The sequence below is a fragment of the Centropristis striata genome, chromosome 3 (genome assembly GCF_030273125.1).
Source record: "Centropristis striata isolate RG_2023a ecotype Rhode Island chromosome 3, C.striata_1.0, whole genome shotgun sequence".
Lineage (NCBI taxonomy): Eukaryota > Metazoa > Chordata > Actinopteri > Perciformes > Serranidae > Centropristis > Centropristis striata.
In genome coordinates, this window is record NC_081519.1 from 13,279,933 (window position 1) to 13,295,731 (window position 15,799).

General features: G+C 41.0%; 2 protein-coding genes across 2 annotated transcripts; both read left to right on the forward strand.

Moving 5' to 3' along the window:
• The first annotated feature begins 909 nt into the window (after positions 1–909).
• LOC131968711 (intermediate filament protein ON3-like) lies at positions 910–5,540 on the forward strand. Its single transcript, XM_059329709.1, has 10 exons — positions 910–1,364; positions 2,937–3,145; positions 3,250–3,310; positions 3,405–3,500; positions 3,635–3,799; positions 3,904–4,029; positions 4,117–4,337; positions 4,422–4,474; positions 4,585–4,608; positions 4,713–5,540. Exons 1-10 carry the CDS (start codon positions 981–983, stop codon positions 4,835–4,837), a joined length of 1,464 nt encoding a protein of 487 aa, XP_059185692.1. The 5' UTR covers positions 910–980; the 3' UTR covers positions 4,838–5,540.
• Positions 5,541–11,160: 5,620 nt separating this feature from the next.
• LOC131968712 (keratin, type II cytoskeletal 8-like) lies at positions 11,161–14,641 on the forward strand. The gene is made up of 9 exons (XM_059329710.1): positions 11,161–11,577; positions 12,504–12,712; positions 12,817–12,877; positions 12,972–13,067; positions 13,202–13,366; positions 13,471–13,596; positions 13,684–13,904; positions 13,989–14,041; positions 14,152–14,641. Exons 1-9 carry the CDS (start codon positions 11,203–11,205, stop codon positions 14,277–14,279), a joined length of 1,434 nt encoding a protein of 477 aa, XP_059185693.1. The 5' UTR covers positions 11,161–11,202; the 3' UTR covers positions 14,280–14,641.
• Positions 14,642–15,799: the final 1,158 nt, after the last annotated feature.

Below are 15,799 nucleotides of genomic sequence, written 5' to 3' on the forward strand. Positions count from 1 at the left end.
TTCCACAGCCTGTTTTAACTTCTCAGCTAAATTGTTAGCCGCAGCCTCACTGACATGCTTTCTGTGAGTAGGACTGCTGACAAGTACGTCTAGCGTCAAGTGCGCCCTCACACGGACTAGCGCAATTAATTGCAAGTAATTTATTTTAATCGAGTAATTTCTTATCGACAATTAATCGATAATCGATTAATTGTTTGCATCCCTAGCCAACACTAAAAACGTGTGCAAAGGGAGAGAACAAGAAGCACCTGAATGCATTATTTTATGTGAGGTGTGCAAGAAATGTTTTAAATCTAAATAAATTTGTTGATTTAAGTTAAAAGTTTAAGTGTTTCCATAGCTAAAACCAGAAAGACTTATACTAACAGCTGAGGAAACTCGAACAGACCAAAGAAGAACTGAACCTATAAGGCGTCACACTAATAATACAGTATGTTGTAAACATCTGCACATTGTGAATGAATTTGGTTGAGGTTCAAGTTTACGGGGAAACTACGAGTGCACCAAATAAGCCATTCACTCTGTTATTGAAAGGTACAAACGCTGGCTTAGGTTGCAATATCTTCCCTAGTAGCATTTAAAAATTATTTCACTGTCACTAAGCAGGCTTCAGGGGCTCTATTTCCTTACATAATCACATTTCACTCCACTTTTTTACCTCTCGAGGTCTCTTCCCCTCAGCCTGCCCCAGTGCAGGGTGTGTCACACCGTATCTCCTGACAATCCCTCTCTACCTGTTTAACAGGAGTGGCCACTCCTGTCATTCAGAGCCAGAGGCGTGTAGCCTGCGGTGGAGGAACAGCAAAAGTGAGAGTCCAGCTTGAAGCGGCTGAAAAAGATCCTCCCCCTCGCTCAGCACAGACATAAAAGCCGACAGAGTCAACAGTCAGACACTCAGAGGGACTTGGCTCTCCTTTTGAAGACTGCTCATCTTCTCTTCTTCTCTTCTCAGAGACTCCACAACCTTTACAGCAGAAAACATGAGTAATTACAGGAAGTCATTTTCCATTGCAGGCTCTTCCTCAGGAGGCAGCTTCAGGAGGTCCAATGCACCAGCAGTTAGCTCTTACTCCATACAAAGATCCAGTTATGGTGGTGTTGGTTCTGCAGCTGGAGGTTTCGGTTCTACATCTGGAGGTTTTAGTCGTGGGTCAATGGGTGGTGGTGGTTCTGGTAGTTATGGCTTTTCTTCTAGCCAAGGAGGAGGCGCCTTCATCCCTCCTCCGATCACAGCTGTCCAAGTCAACCAGAGCCTGCTGGCCCCTCTGAACCTGGATATTGACCCCACCATCCAGGCTGTCCGCACCCAGGAGAAGGATCAGATCAAGACCCTCAACAACCGCTTCGCCTCCTTCATCGACAAGGTAGGTTCCTGTGTGACTGTTGTGTGTAGAATTTACTGTAGGACTCATCATCTTAGTTCTGCCAATCTGCATACTCTCTCTGTGCTACATTCTCCTATAGCAGCTGTCAAAAGTGAATTATCTACACTTTCTCCTTCAACCTGTCATTGAAAAAGAATAAGTAGAAAGTTAACACTTCAGTATATGTTATAGTAACAACTACTACAACTATGTGCAAAGATGACAAAGCAAGAGAGCTGTGAATCTTATATCTGTGATGTATCCATCAATGAGTTACAGACTCTGGGTTTAGGAAAGCTTTGAAGAATCTCAAAGTCTTTTTAATATTTTGTAACCCATTTTAGAATGGCAACTCCATCCAAAATCTACGTAGGCTAACAGTTGGCCTGTAGCCATGTCTAAGCTTGTAGCTGCCTCTCTGCCCACTATCTAAACATGGGTGGGGATTAAATTGCAGTGACTAACCTGTGAGACTGGCAGAGAAAATAGGGATCTATCTGCACCAAAGTCCAAAGTCTGGTTGTTACGGGAGACAAGAATGCTAAGTGTAGAGCACTTCACTGGACTTTAATGCCACAATCACATGTATGTGTTAATAACTGCATGCAAGCTGTATGTGGGGAGTCATATTTTATGGAGAGTGAGACTCTCTAAAACACTATAAGTTGGCATTTGGACAAAAACTCACAAAACAAAGCATGCATCACACAATACTGCAATGCTTTGTCTTCTTTATCTGCCACACCTAGGTTTTCTTTATGGCCAGAGTGACTGTGTGGCCTTCATAGCTTAATAGAGTGTACAGGATGACTCATACGCAAAGAAGAGATACAATAGGTGAAACACTTAAAGCCATCTACACATCTGGGTAGAAAATACCAAAATGATTACAGAATTAAATATATTCTGTGAGCATTAAAAGGCTCAAGTGTTCCCTTTTATACCTTCGATTATTACAATTGCTTAAACAGGAAGCAGGCAAAGATATGCAGCCACGAGTTACAATTGTTGTGACTAGGGTGTGGCAATTCAGACATGTATCTATCCACAGTCTCTAGATAAAGGTGAGCCCTTTTAAAATCTGATACCACAACAACACACCCATTTTTGTAATGATAGTGCCCAATAAAAAATATTTGAAAAAAATTGTAAATCTCTATTCAGAACGCCCCTGCTCTGGTTGGAACTGGTAGGCTGGTGGAACACACTACCAGTTCCAACCAGAGCAGGGGCGTCCCTATCTACCTTTAAAAAACTCCTGAAGACCCAGTTCTTCAGAGAGCATCGTCTCTCCTAGACCACATGATAATTCTAGTCCTTAAAGAATTGTCACTAGCACTTATTGATGCACTAATAGCTCTTATTGCACTATACTTTGATTGTTTGCTTTTACTCTTCCTGTAAGTCGCTTTGGATAAAAGCGTCTGCTAAATGACTAAATGTAAATGTAAAAAAATCAGAAGGGGTCAACCCAAGGAATAACAAACCAAATGTACATACTATTGTGTATACAATTTATTTTATTTTTTAAAACAATATCTAACAATCTTCCCTGGTTTTGTGACTCCATAGGTCCGTTTCCTGGAGCAGCAGAACAAGATGCTGGAGACCAAATGGAGCCTCCTGCAGGACCAGACCACCACCCGCTCCAACATCGAGGGTATGTTCGAGGCCTACATTTCCAACCTGCGCAGACAGCTCGATGGGCTGGGCAATGAGAAGGTCAAGCTGGAGGGAGAGCTGAAGAACATGCAGGGCATGGTTGAGGACTTCAAGAGGAAGTGAGTGCTCGCATGACATGGCCAATTGTTGGAACATTTTGGCTTGATAGAGAGCAGATATTCAAGATGGAGCAGATACTAAAGCATTCCTTGTGCTCCAACAGGTATGAAGATGAAATCAACAAACGTGCAGCTGCAGAGAACGAGTTTGTGCTCCTGAAGAAGGTGCGACAAACATCAAGATGTCCATTTTTTAAAATTCAATACTGGAGATTCATTTTGTTTTGCTTAACACTTTTCCACATGATTTTCTCTTCAGGATGTTGATGCTGCCTACATGAACAAGGTGGAGCTGGAAGCCAGGGCTGATGCTCTTCAGGATGAGATCAACTTCCTCAGGGCTGTCTATGAGGCTGTATGTATCTATAATACCTAATACTTCATAATACAACAGCTATTTGAGATTAGGCTGATGATAATCCAATCAGCGAAAAGAAGAATCAAAAGGGCAAAGAATTTACTTGTGTGCAACATTCCTTGGTTTTGTAGGAGCTTACTGAGCTGCAGGGCCAGATCAAGGATACCTCGGTCATCGTACAGATGGACAACAGCCGTAACCTGGACATGGATTCTATTGTGGCTGAAGTGCGTGCTCAGTATGAGGACATCGCCAAAAGGAGCAAGGAGGACGCAGAGTCCTGGTACAAACAGAAGGTAAAGCAAAGTTTGGGGTTATTCTTTGTTTTTTTATACACTCAAAACCGCTTCCAAACTTGTGGATCATGTTCTTGATACACTTGTTGTATTTTTCACAACAGTACGAGGAGATGCAGAGCACTGCCGGACAGTATGGTGATGACCTGCGCACAACCAAGGCTGAGATTTCTGAGCTGAACCGCATGATCGCCCGTCTTCAGAATGAGATTGAGGCTGTCAAGGGACAGGTACATTTTAAGACCTTCTGCTGGATGATGCATTGTTGTAAAGATGATTTGTAGTTATTAAGCCATGTTTGACATTTCTTTCCACAGAGGGCCAGCCTTGAGGCTCAGATCGCAGAGGCTGAGGAGCGTGGTGAGCTGGCAGTGAAGGATGCCAAGCTCCGCATCAAGGACCTGGAGGATGCTCTGCAGAGAGCCAAGCAGGACATGGCCCGCCAGGTGCGCGAATACCAGGAGCTGATGAACGTCAAGCTGGCCCTGGACATTGAAATCGCCACCTACAGGAAACTGCTGGAAGGAGAGGAGGACAGGTGGGATGAACCTGAATACTTACTTAAGTCTGGAGCATTACATTATCTGAATTAAACACTAATTTGTCATGATTCCACTATTAGGATGACCAGCGGAGGTCCAAGTACAACCATCCACGTGCAGCAGTCCTCTGGAGGTGGGTTTAAGATTTGTAAACATCATTTTTATAAGTGATACTTGAAATATCAGACCACACTGAAAGATGGCTAAATGACAACACTAACATGATTTTTCCCCCTGCTCCAGGATTTTCCAGCTCCAACTCTGGAGGTGGGTTTAAGATTTGTAAACATCATCATCATCAAAGGTGATACCTAAAACATAAGACTACATCGATAAATGGATAAATGACAGCTTTCTTTTTTCTTTTTCAGCATTTAGCAATTCAGCCGGTGGATTCGGCTACGGTGGTGGCAGCAGCAGTGGTAGAGGTTATGGCGGTGGCGCTGTTACCAAGTCCACAGTCACATCAGTCAGCTCCGGCAGGAGATTGTATTAAAAAGGAGAGCCGTCCCTCTTACCCTTCAGAAACTCTTGAATTTGATCTTAATCTGTATTCAGTCATGGTGCTATGCAATACTGTTCAGCATGTTCAACAAGAGAGCCGACTATATTGTGTTACACTGCAACCAGCTTCACTGGGAGCTTTTCTTACTCTCTTCTGTTTAACATCATTTAACAAGAGTTTCTGAAGGCAAACATGGCCTTAAACAAACAATGGCCAAGTCAGTTCCATCAGCACTGACATCCAAGAAATAAGAAAAAAAAACATTAAAAAAAAAGAGTGTTAAAATTAAATAAGGAAACAGTTGAACATCTGTACTCAATCTGATGAACTGCTCTTTACTATGGGCCTTCAGTGATTTGTGTAGGGTGACTATATTCTAATGTTCCAGATATCAGATGATGTCTTCATTCCTACATTTGAGTGATGATATTAGTAAGGAGAGCAAGTCACTGGTGGAATCTGATCACTGGAGAAATACAAAAATTTTTTAATTTGTGTGGTTTTCCATGTTTACAGTTTCCCTTTGAACTGATTGGCTGCTGGCTTGTTTTTTTATTTCAGTTTTGTCAACTGTTTCCATGTTTAGTTTTACCTTTACTTGCCTTCAAGATGACCGCATGTTGAAACCGGATTTATTTTGTAAAAGCCTTCCAAGCAAAATGTCTGATGAGTTGCAGCTAATGAATCTGAATAAAATAAATCTGAGAACTAAAATTATCTCAATCTCGTTATTGTTTTGATATATAAAAACAAAAGGTTTGGGGGATTTTGTCTAAACAGCAAGATGTAATTTCCACATTTAGATTTCACACGGGCAGTGCTGTGCTACTTTTCTACTATTCACTCTACTTGGCCTTGCAGTTTGCCAGATAAGCATGTAAACTACACTGCTTTTTCTCATGAATATATGAAAGCCATGATTTGTAATGGTTTTAAATCCACAAAGCTGTCCTCATTACGCCCCAGTAAGATCACACAGAAACTGGAAAACTTATCAGTTCCCTTATTTAATAGCTTTTGCAAACTTGAAGACACTCAGTTTGACCAGATCCCAGAGTTGTTTTTGTCACACAACAATGCGAATGCTCTGTAACCTGCTAGTTCATGCTTTTAATAGTTTGTCTTTATACATCTAAACCTGCATATATAAAGATTTCTTTGTTAAACAAAAAACAAAGCCCAAGCTCTTCACAAATCAAGCCGCTGTTGGCCTGGGGAGGTATGACTGGATTAGTCATCACATGGCTCACATAGAGAATGACTTGGAAGAGGGAGGGACATTGGTTGAAGGCAAACAGAGTTCACCTGACAGAAACTTCCGAGTCAGTCAGCGAATCATCTGACAACCAAACATAAAGATCAAAGTGTTAAATCATAAATAGGATTTGTAGGCCCCACCCTGTGCCAGTCACAATATTGTGAAAGAAACCTTGGAATATCGACAGACTTTTTTGAACTAGTAGGAGCCTTATACTGTCTAAAAAAAGCACAATGCATGTTTTTGTGCTCAGACCTATCACGTGTGGCAAAAAAATGTACAATGTTGATTGAACTACATTATGTTGTGCACACCCAATGGTGTATTTTTAAATATGCCCTGTGCCATTCAACATCATTGGGAGCTCATCAAGCGAGACATTTCCTTTATCTTCACCTAAGGCTAAGAGCACTGGCAGTGATCATGCATTTAATTGCTTAACTTGCTGCCAGAGGAATGAAAGTTGAGTCATAATATAAATAGAAGGCACAAGCCAAATTTTGAAGTTGTAACTATTCATGTTTCCACAAAAGCAGTTACATCACCATTAGAGCAATTTTGAGGGATATGTCTTTTCTCCCTGAGAAAGGAAATTACTTTTCCTGTTGTTACAAATCCAGCATTATTCCTCACTGACAAATCAGCAGTCTCAAACTCCAAGCTTTTACCAGCTGTGAAAAGCATGTGGACATTTTTTTGTTTTCTTATGTGCACCAGTAAGTCAGTAATTGTTGATGCATGTAGCTTTCTGAACAATTAAGATGCCCTAGATACGGAATAATTAATGAATATGTTGCTGTTACTGAGCATGGTTATGTCTGTAACACTCTATTTTATACAGTCTATGTTTAGTCACTGTGTCAACAGTTTCACTGATATCAGACAAAATTGTCAACTTGCTACACACCATTTCCATCTTCAGTCTGATAATGCCTCCACTCTAACAAATCTTCTAACCAATCACCAAAGACATCCACCTGCCAAGGCAGCTAAAGAAGCTTTAGTGAAGCTTTAGAACAAGGATACAGCTGGAAATTATCCCAAAACTGCCTATTTAGTGTGCATGTGTGTGGCTCACCTCTGATTATCATGGTTTGCTACTGACCCCAACTTCACCATGCCTGTTTGTGATTTCCCATCAGCCAACACAAAGGTCCATTCCTCATCTATAACCATCTTTTCACCTGGTCTGCCAGCCAGCTGCTGCCATGGGCTGTTCAGCATCAAGCTTCCATCGGAACAAAAGACACGGATGTTTAACTTCAGCTAAAGCTATATTTTAAGAGTCTTCCATCTCTGAGTCTCTGGTCCTACTTTTTCTTGCTGTTGACTTAAGCCCTACACTCCTTTTGGGCTGCCCAATCTTTTTCCATCATTGACCCAACCTAGGCTACTTGTGATTTTGTATGTGCGTCGCAAGCTGCTTAATTAAGGAGGGTTTACAGCTGTTTATAATCTTTCTCCTCTCCTCACAGCAGTGCTCAGAAGAATATGCTACTGAAGTTTGTATGTCTTAATTATCAGGACTAATTTAGATTTTGAGTGGACCTGGCCAGGGCAACATTTCAAAAATGACATTTAGACTGACATAGCAGAGAAGTGCCACTGGCAGCAGCCAACAAATAACAACTGAACAGGTTTGACTTCAGTGGAACCCCCTGAAACACCAGAAGAAAGAACAGAGAAGAAAGCAGAGGATCGACCCCTTTAAGAGGGTTGAGTTATCAGATGCGGTCCCTGATATCACTAAAGAGGTTTTGCCCGATTTTGCTGGAAAACTAATCGATGAGGCAAACGATCAAGAGTCTCGGGTGATAAATCTTTGCTCCTCACACCTGTGGTGGTTGATCCTTTGGAGGCTGAGACACATGCAAGCATCATGACAGCCCTAAGTCTGGGAGAGGTGCGTGGGCTAGATTCTGTGCAACAGAGATGGAAGCAGCATGCTGACAATGACTATAAAAAGCTGCTGAAAATGGAGACTGAGAGGGCAGCGAAACAAATCTTCCTTGCCAAGGAGCTATTATTGTAATTCTACAACATTCTATGTTGGCTTTGTTGCTAAGGTCAAAGCACAATTAAAACATTGTTTGGACCCCTCATTCCCCTTGCCTCTGCTAACCTACTATGTACCTTAATATAGCAAGGGGAAAGTACTACCTCCTGTAGTAACAGAATAGGTCCCCAGTAGTTAACAAATTACTACAGTTCAGTTCTTTGGAAGATCATAAATTATTACCCCCTTATTCCAAAACATCACATCTTGTTTCCCAGTACCTACATACAAGTATTGGTATGTACTGTATAATACACAGTCAGTACAAAAGATAACACCATAACTCAGACACTACTACTATTACACTGTACGTTGCAGGCTGTCATCTGAAGAATTACCACAAAAACATATCATGGATGCTTTGATAAACATTGTTGTTAAAATGTTTAGGTGACATTAAACTTTTTTCACCATATTTTGCAGTGCTTTAAGAAACTTAAATTACTTTGTTCTGTTAGAATTAAACACTTTCACATTTCAAAGGCAGTTTCAGCTGAGAGTTAACACGTGGTTAACATTTTGGGTAACAACATCTGGAAGAAGTGAAGCCTATGCTATTTGCCAACCTACGTCAACTCAACCTCTAAGGTGGGATCTAAATGATCCTGAATGTTGGCATCATATTGATCACATTGGGCAGTGAATTGCACATGTCATGCTTGCCCCCATAAAGGCCATTCCTACAACATACTGCAGCCAGACATGAAGCTGCAGCGATTTAGAGGATGATCTTAAAGACAGAAAGAAGAGACATGGTATGTGCAAAAGTACCAACAATGTCACAATTGAAAAAAAAACATGCAATTAATTTTGCCCTAATAAACAATGGTTTGATAAGTAGGAAGTGTCAAGCACATAAAAAAATAAACCATTATACAGATAGACTGGGGGGGGGGGGGGGGGGGGGGGGGGGGGGCAACTGATTCTTCTGGGTCACAGTGATTGCACCGGAATGATAACTTGCTATTTCTGTATAAATAACACATGGACTTAAGTCTGCGTCCAGTTGCTGAAGCACAAAGTCTGAACAAAAGGCAAAATATTACTTAAGCAGCGTTAATTTCAAAGAGACATAATATGACAGAACTTTAGTGTCAAGGTAAAGTCAAATGAAGAAGTGTAATTTGACAACTTATATATAATTGTGGTTTACACAAATTATTTGCATGTTCAGTGAGCTTGAACTCATAATCATCATGACTTTGAGGAACACCAGTCAAAACAAATGACAGGACAAAATACTGTAGTTTGTTTGTTGGAATACAACACAAGATGGAAATAATACTTACTAAAGGCTTATTCAGAGGGTTGGACATTTCTAACCAACTATGAACTTTGCTCAAGAGGGATAAAAAACGTGTTAATTAAATAGTGGTTAATGAGCACCTTTAGCCCTCTAAGTATCTTTTCTGAGATGCCTGAGAGACCTCTGGTGGACGGGCAACAATTTCAGCTAAATGCAAGCAGAGTTAGACCCTAAAGAGAGAAACTCCTCAGGACCGCAGGATTCCTGTGTATTTTTATTGCTTTGAGACCATACAGGTTAGATAGGGTTAGGGTTATTAGTAAAGTAATGCTGCAGAATGGGTAACATTATCCACTCTTGACCAACCTGTATATGGTAGACTTGATTGGGCAGTTACATTTTTGCAGAGCAGTTTGTTTTAATCACTTGACTAATCATTCAACATATGCAGATGATTTCCTAAGCAGTGCTGGTCTTCAACATGCGCTAAATACTATATTCTTCAGATATAATACTGATTTTGTGATCAAATTTAATGCTGAAAGGTATACAGGCATGAAAATATGATGTAAAAGCTAGAGACAAATACTGTTTCACAGGTTCTACTTACATTAATGGAATATGGAGTCAAAGTACAAGTAGGGTTAAATATAGAACAGGATATAACATTTATTAGTATACATTGTTCTAAGGACGAGAAAGATACACATTGATGACTTGAAAAATAATTTAAAAACGGCTTATCATAAGTATCAGTAAGAAACATGTTAGCAGAGTTTTAACGTTGTGGCCGGTTAAGGTGTGGACAACTTCTTTGTATATTGGGAGGTAGTCTAATAATAAACAATTTATTGGTCTGTCAAGCTTGAATGAAAAACACTGAAAAGTAACTAGTTACTAATGCTGCAGTCAAATAAATGCAGCTGCAGTTGTGGAACTCTGGAGAAAGTATTTTTTCAATGCTGAATTGTGTGAGTTACAACTGTCATATCTCACTGATATTAGATAATAAAGTGCTGAAATCGCCCATACGGTTTACTATACATGAAAAAAGTATGACATGTAAATTGCTGCAACTTGCTTTTCATTATGCTGCAAATCGTGGCCTGAGCATTATTGCAGAATCATGTTAAAATAACATCTATGCACAGAACCTTGGCGGTTGTGTTTATGGAGTTCCAGTGTTAAAAATGTGTGCCAAGGGACCTAAATGATTCATTATGGAAATGGAAAGTGTGTAACGCATGGTTTTAGACAAGCTTAAAAAGCCCCTTGTTTTTTTCTTTTTTTGTTAAATCCAGAACTAAAACTGACCCAGAATGACTTGAACTACCAGTAGAAGAAACCTGAAAATACCAAAGAAGAAAGGAAATTCCAATCATTATTTCACTTTCCTGTGACCACGAAACAGGCTTCAGGTGCTCTTTCCCTTACATAACCAAACATTCACTCCACTTCTTTATCTCTCAAGAGCTCTCTTCCCCCTCAGCCTGCCCCGATGCAGGGTGTGTCACACCTTATCTCACAACAATCCTTTTCTACCTGTTTAACAGGAGTGGCCACTCCTGTCATTCAGAGCCAGAGGCGTGTAGCCTGAGGTGGAGGGGAGGCCGGACAGCAAAAGTGAGAGTCCAGCTTGAAGCGGCTGAAAAGGATCCTCCCCCTCGCTCAGCACAGACATAAAAGCCGACAGAGTCAACAGTCAGACACTCAGAGGGACTTGGCTCTCCTTTTGAAGACTGCTCATCTTCTCTTCTTCTCTTCTCAGAGACTCCACAACCTTTACCGAAGCAAACATGATGATGTCAAGGAAGTCATACTCCGTCGCAGGCTCTTCCTCAGGAGGCAGCATCAGGAGGTCCAATGCACCAGCAGTTAGCTCTTACTCCATACAAAGATCCAGTTATGGTGGTGTTGGTTCTGCAGCTGGAGGTTTCGGTTCTACAGCTGGAGGTTTTAGTTCATCTTCAATGGGTGGTGGTAGTTATGGCTTTTCTTCTAGCCAAGGAGGAGGCGCCTTCATCCCTCCTCAGATCACAGCTGTCCAGGTCAACCGGAGCCTGCTGGCCCCTCTGAACCTGGATATTGACCCCACCATCCAGGCTGTCCGCACCCAGGAGAAGGATCAGATCAAGACCCTCAACAACCGCTTCGCCTCCTTCATCGACAAGGTAGGTTCCTCTGTGTGACTGTTGTGTGCAGAATTTACTGTAGGCCTCATCATCTTAGTTCTGCCAATCTGCATACTCTCTCTGCGCTACATTCTCTTATAGCAGCTGTCAAAATTGAATTATCTACACTTTCTCCTTCAACCTGTCATTGAAAAAGAATAAGTAGAAAGTTAACACTTCAGTATATGTTATAGTAACAACTACTACAACTATGTGCAAAGATGACAAAGCAAGAAAGCTGTGAATCTTATATCTGTGATGTATCCATCAATGAGTTACAGACTCTGGGATTAGGAAATCTTATAAAAACCCCAAAGTCTATTTGTCTATGGTGATAATTGTGACCCATTTTAGAATGACAACTCCATCAAAAATCTACCAAGGGTAACAGCTTGTGGCAGCCTCTCTGCCCACTATCTAAACATGGGTGGGGATTATATTGCAGTGACTTACCTGAGAGACTGCACCAAAGTTCAAAGTCTGTCTTTTGCACATTGCACCTATCACCTGGTTGTTATGGGTGACAAGAATGCTAAGTGCAGAGCAGTAAATCCACTTTCACTAGACTTTCCTGTCACAATCACACGTATGTGTTAATATTTGCATGCAAACTTTATGTGGGGAGTCATGCTTTATGTAGAGTGAGAGTCTCTCACACAGGGTTGGACTAAAACTCACAAAACAAAACACCCGGACCTCTTAAATCTGATAACACAATGACACGCCCAGCAAATTCTTTTTGCACTGGTCACTCCCATTTATGAAAGTATAGACATTTTTTAAATTATTACAATGATTAACAATTCAGGGGGAGCATTAAAGAGTCAATTAAAGCACCAGCAAATAAAAAAACAAAACTATTATATACAGAAGATGTTTTTATAAAACAATATCTAACAATCTTCCCTGGTTTTGTGACTCCATAGGTCCGTTTCCTGGAGCAGCAGAACAAGATGCTGGAGACCAAATGGAGCCTCCTGCAGGACCAGACCACCACCCGCTCCAACATCGAGGGTATGTTCGAGGCCTACATTTCCAACCTGCGCAGACAGCTCGATGGGCTGGGCAATGAGAAGGTCAAGCTGGAGGGAGAGCTGAGGAACATGCAGGGCATGGTTGAGGACTTCAAGAGGAAGTGAGTGCTCGCATGACATGGCCAATTGTTGGAACATTTTAGCTTGATAGAGAGCAGATATTCAAGATGGAGCAGATACTAAAGCATTCCTTGTGCTCCAACAGGTATGAAGATGAAATCAACAAACGTGCAGCTGCAGAGAACGAGTTTGTGCTCCTGAAGAAGGTGCGACAAACATCAAGATGTCCATTTTTTAAAATTCAATACTGGGGATTCATTTTGTTTTGCTTAACACTTTTCCACATGATTTTCTCTTCAGGATGTTGATGCTGCCTACATGAACAAGGTGGAGCTGGAAGCCAGGGCTGATGCTCTTCAGGATGAGATCAACTTCCTCAGGGCTGTCTATGAGGCTGTATGTATCTATAATACCTAATACTTCATAATACAACAGCTATTTGAGATTAGGCTGATGATAATCCAATCAGCGAAAAGAAGAATCAAAAGGGCAAAGAATTGACTTGTGTGCAACATTCCTTGGTTTTGTAGGAGCTTACTGAGCTGCAGGGCCAGATCAAGGATACCTCGGTCATCGTACAGATGGACAACAGCCGTAACCTGGACATGGATTCTATTGTGGCTGAAGTGCGTGCTCAGTATGAGGACATCGCCAACAAGAGCAAGGCTGAAGCAGAGACCTGGTACAAACAGAAGGTAAAGCAAAGTTTGGGGTTATTCTTTGTTTTTTTATACACTCAAAACCGCTTCCAAACTTGTGGATCATGTTCTTGATACACTTGTTGTATTTTTCACAACAGTACGAGGAGATGCAGAGCACTGCCGGACAGTATGGTGATGACCTGCGCACAACCAAGGCTGAGATTTCTGAGCTGAACCGCATGATCGCCCGTCTTCAGAATGAGATTGAGGCTGTCAAGGGACAGGTACATTTTAAGACCTTCTGCTGGATGATGCATTGTTGTAAAGATGATTTGTAGTTATTAAGCCATGTTTGACATTTCTTTCCACAGAGGGCCAGCCTTGAGGCTCAGATCGCAGAGGCTGAGGAGCGTGGTGAGCTGGCAGTGAAGGATGCCAAGCTCCGCATCAAGGACCTGGAGGATGCTCTGCAGAGAGCCAAGCAGGACATGGCCCGCCAGGTGCGCGAATACCAGGAGCTGATGAACGTCAAGCTGGCCCTGGACATTGAAATCGCCACCTACAGGAAACTGCTGGAAGGAGAGGAGGACAGGTGGGATGAACCTGAATACTTACTTAAGTCTGGAGCATTACATTATCTGAATTAAACACTAATTTGTCATGATTCCACTATTAGGATGACCAGCGGAGGTCCAAGTGCAACCATCCACGTGCAGCAGTCCTCTGGAGGTGGGTTTAAGATTTGTTAACATCATTTTTATAAGTGATACTTGAAATATCAGACCACACTGAAAGATGGCTAAATGACGACACTAACATGATTTTTCCCCCTGCTCCAGGATTTTCCAGCTCCAACTCTGGTGGTGGATTTGGCTTTAGTGGCAGCAGCTTGTCTGGTGGTTATGGCGGTGGCGCTGTTACCAAGTCCACAGTCTCATCAGTCAGCTCCAGCAGGAGATTGTATTAAAAAGGAGAGCCGTCCCTCTTACCCTTCAGAAACTCTTGATTTGATCTTAATCTGTACTCAGTCATGATACTATGCAATACTGTCAAGCATGTTCAACAAGAGAGCTGAATAAAATTGTGTTACACATTGCAACCAGTTGTTCTTCACTGGCTGCTTTACTTACTCTCTTCTGTTTACATCATTTAACAATGATAGAGTTTCTGAAGGCAAACATCGCCTTGTCAGTTCTTTCTGTATGACAAGAAAATGAGACAAAGAAATAAGAAAAAAAGATCAAACAAGGTGTAGTGTTAAAACTAAACAAGGAAAACATCCAAAAAGCTGTACTCAATCATAACAACATATATATATATATACATATATACATATATATAAGACATATATAAGACATCAACTCATGAATATATATATATATATATATATATTCATGAGTTGATGTCTTTATTAGCAAGGAGGATATTCAATGGCTTCAATTCATCACTGGAGAAAAAAAATGTTTACATTTACAGTTAACGTATTGACTTGTTCTTACATTTCTGTTAAATGTTTCCATGTTTAGTTTTACCTTTACATGGCTTTAAGATGATGAAACCAGATTTATTTTGTAAAATCCAAAATGTCTGATAAATGTTAAGTTGCAGTAAATATCATAACATGAATCTGAATAAAATGAATCTGAGAACTAAAATGGTTGCCTCTGACTTTCATTAATGTTGAAAGGAAATGGAGAACACTGCTGGCTGATACATGTTTACAACAGTTTTACTTAAGTAAAATGTAATCTCACACTGACGTTTAACATGGAGAAGGTTTTCTTCTAGCTTCCTGCGTGGTTTCCCAGTCCATCAGATACACGTAGAGTAGAGGTCCTCTGACATCATTGGAATCATCATATACGCGTAAATCAACCATCCACCAGAAGGAATTATTTTTTTCTGAATTAGAGGCCTGCACCCACATGGACACGCCACCTCTACCAGTCCTTGTGGGATATACTTTATGTTAGCGTGGCAATCTGTGGTGTGGCATGACTTTTCCACTTGGTGGAGCTACAGCCCTTTATGGATTTTTTGTTTTTGTATTTTTAAAGTATTTTCCGTATCATAGAAACCACTTAGAGTAAATTTTGTGTTTCGGCACGTAATGTCAGTGGTATTTTAGTGACATGAAGCTCTGTAGAGCCGAGCCCGCCAGCTACACAGAGGGGCACACCGGTAGACAATAACACCTTGTAAAATTTACCAGAATTCATGAATATGTAGGATATAACTGCAGTCATCAGGGTTTCCCATTTATAACCTAGACTGTGACTGCCCGCCACAGTCTAATCTCTCCAGTCATAGTCTAATTCGCCGCGCTTATGTCAAATGTATTTACACAATTCATAATATAAAGTCATTTTGATTCTATATTAGTTTCTCCTGACTGTGAGAAATGTTATGTGAGGTGTTTGATCATGTTCAGCTATCAAAGTGCATAAAATTGACCGATGCATTTAACTTTAAAAAAAAATTATCTCA

Excerpts from the sequence above, each read along its gene's own strand:
- LOC131968712 (XM_059329710.1), top strand. The coding sequence starts at position 11,203 with ATGATGATGTCAAGGAAGTCATACTCCGTCGCAGGCTCTTCCTCAGGA. Across the intron at positions 13,068-13,201 it reads TCAGGGCTGTCTATGAGGCT|GAGCTTACTGAGCTGCAGGG; the intron begins GTATGTATCTAT and ends TTGGTTTTGTAG. Across the intron at positions 13,905-13,988 it reads CTGGAAGGAGAGGAGGACAG|GATGACCAGCGGAGGTCCAA; the intron begins GTGGGATGAACC and ends TTCCACTATTAG.
- LOC131968711 (XM_059329709.1), top strand. The coding sequence starts at position 981 with ATGAGTAATTACAGGAAGTCATTTTCCATTGCAGGCTCTTCCTCAGGA. Across the intron at positions 4,338-4,421 it reads CTGGAAGGAGAGGAGGACAG|GATGACCAGCGGAGGTCCAA; the intron begins GTGGGATGAACC and ends TTCCACTATTAG. Across the intron at positions 4,609-4,712 it reads TTCCAGCTCCAACTCTGGAG|CATTTAGCAATTCAGCCGGT; the intron begins GTGGGTTTAAGA and ends TTTCTTTTTCAG.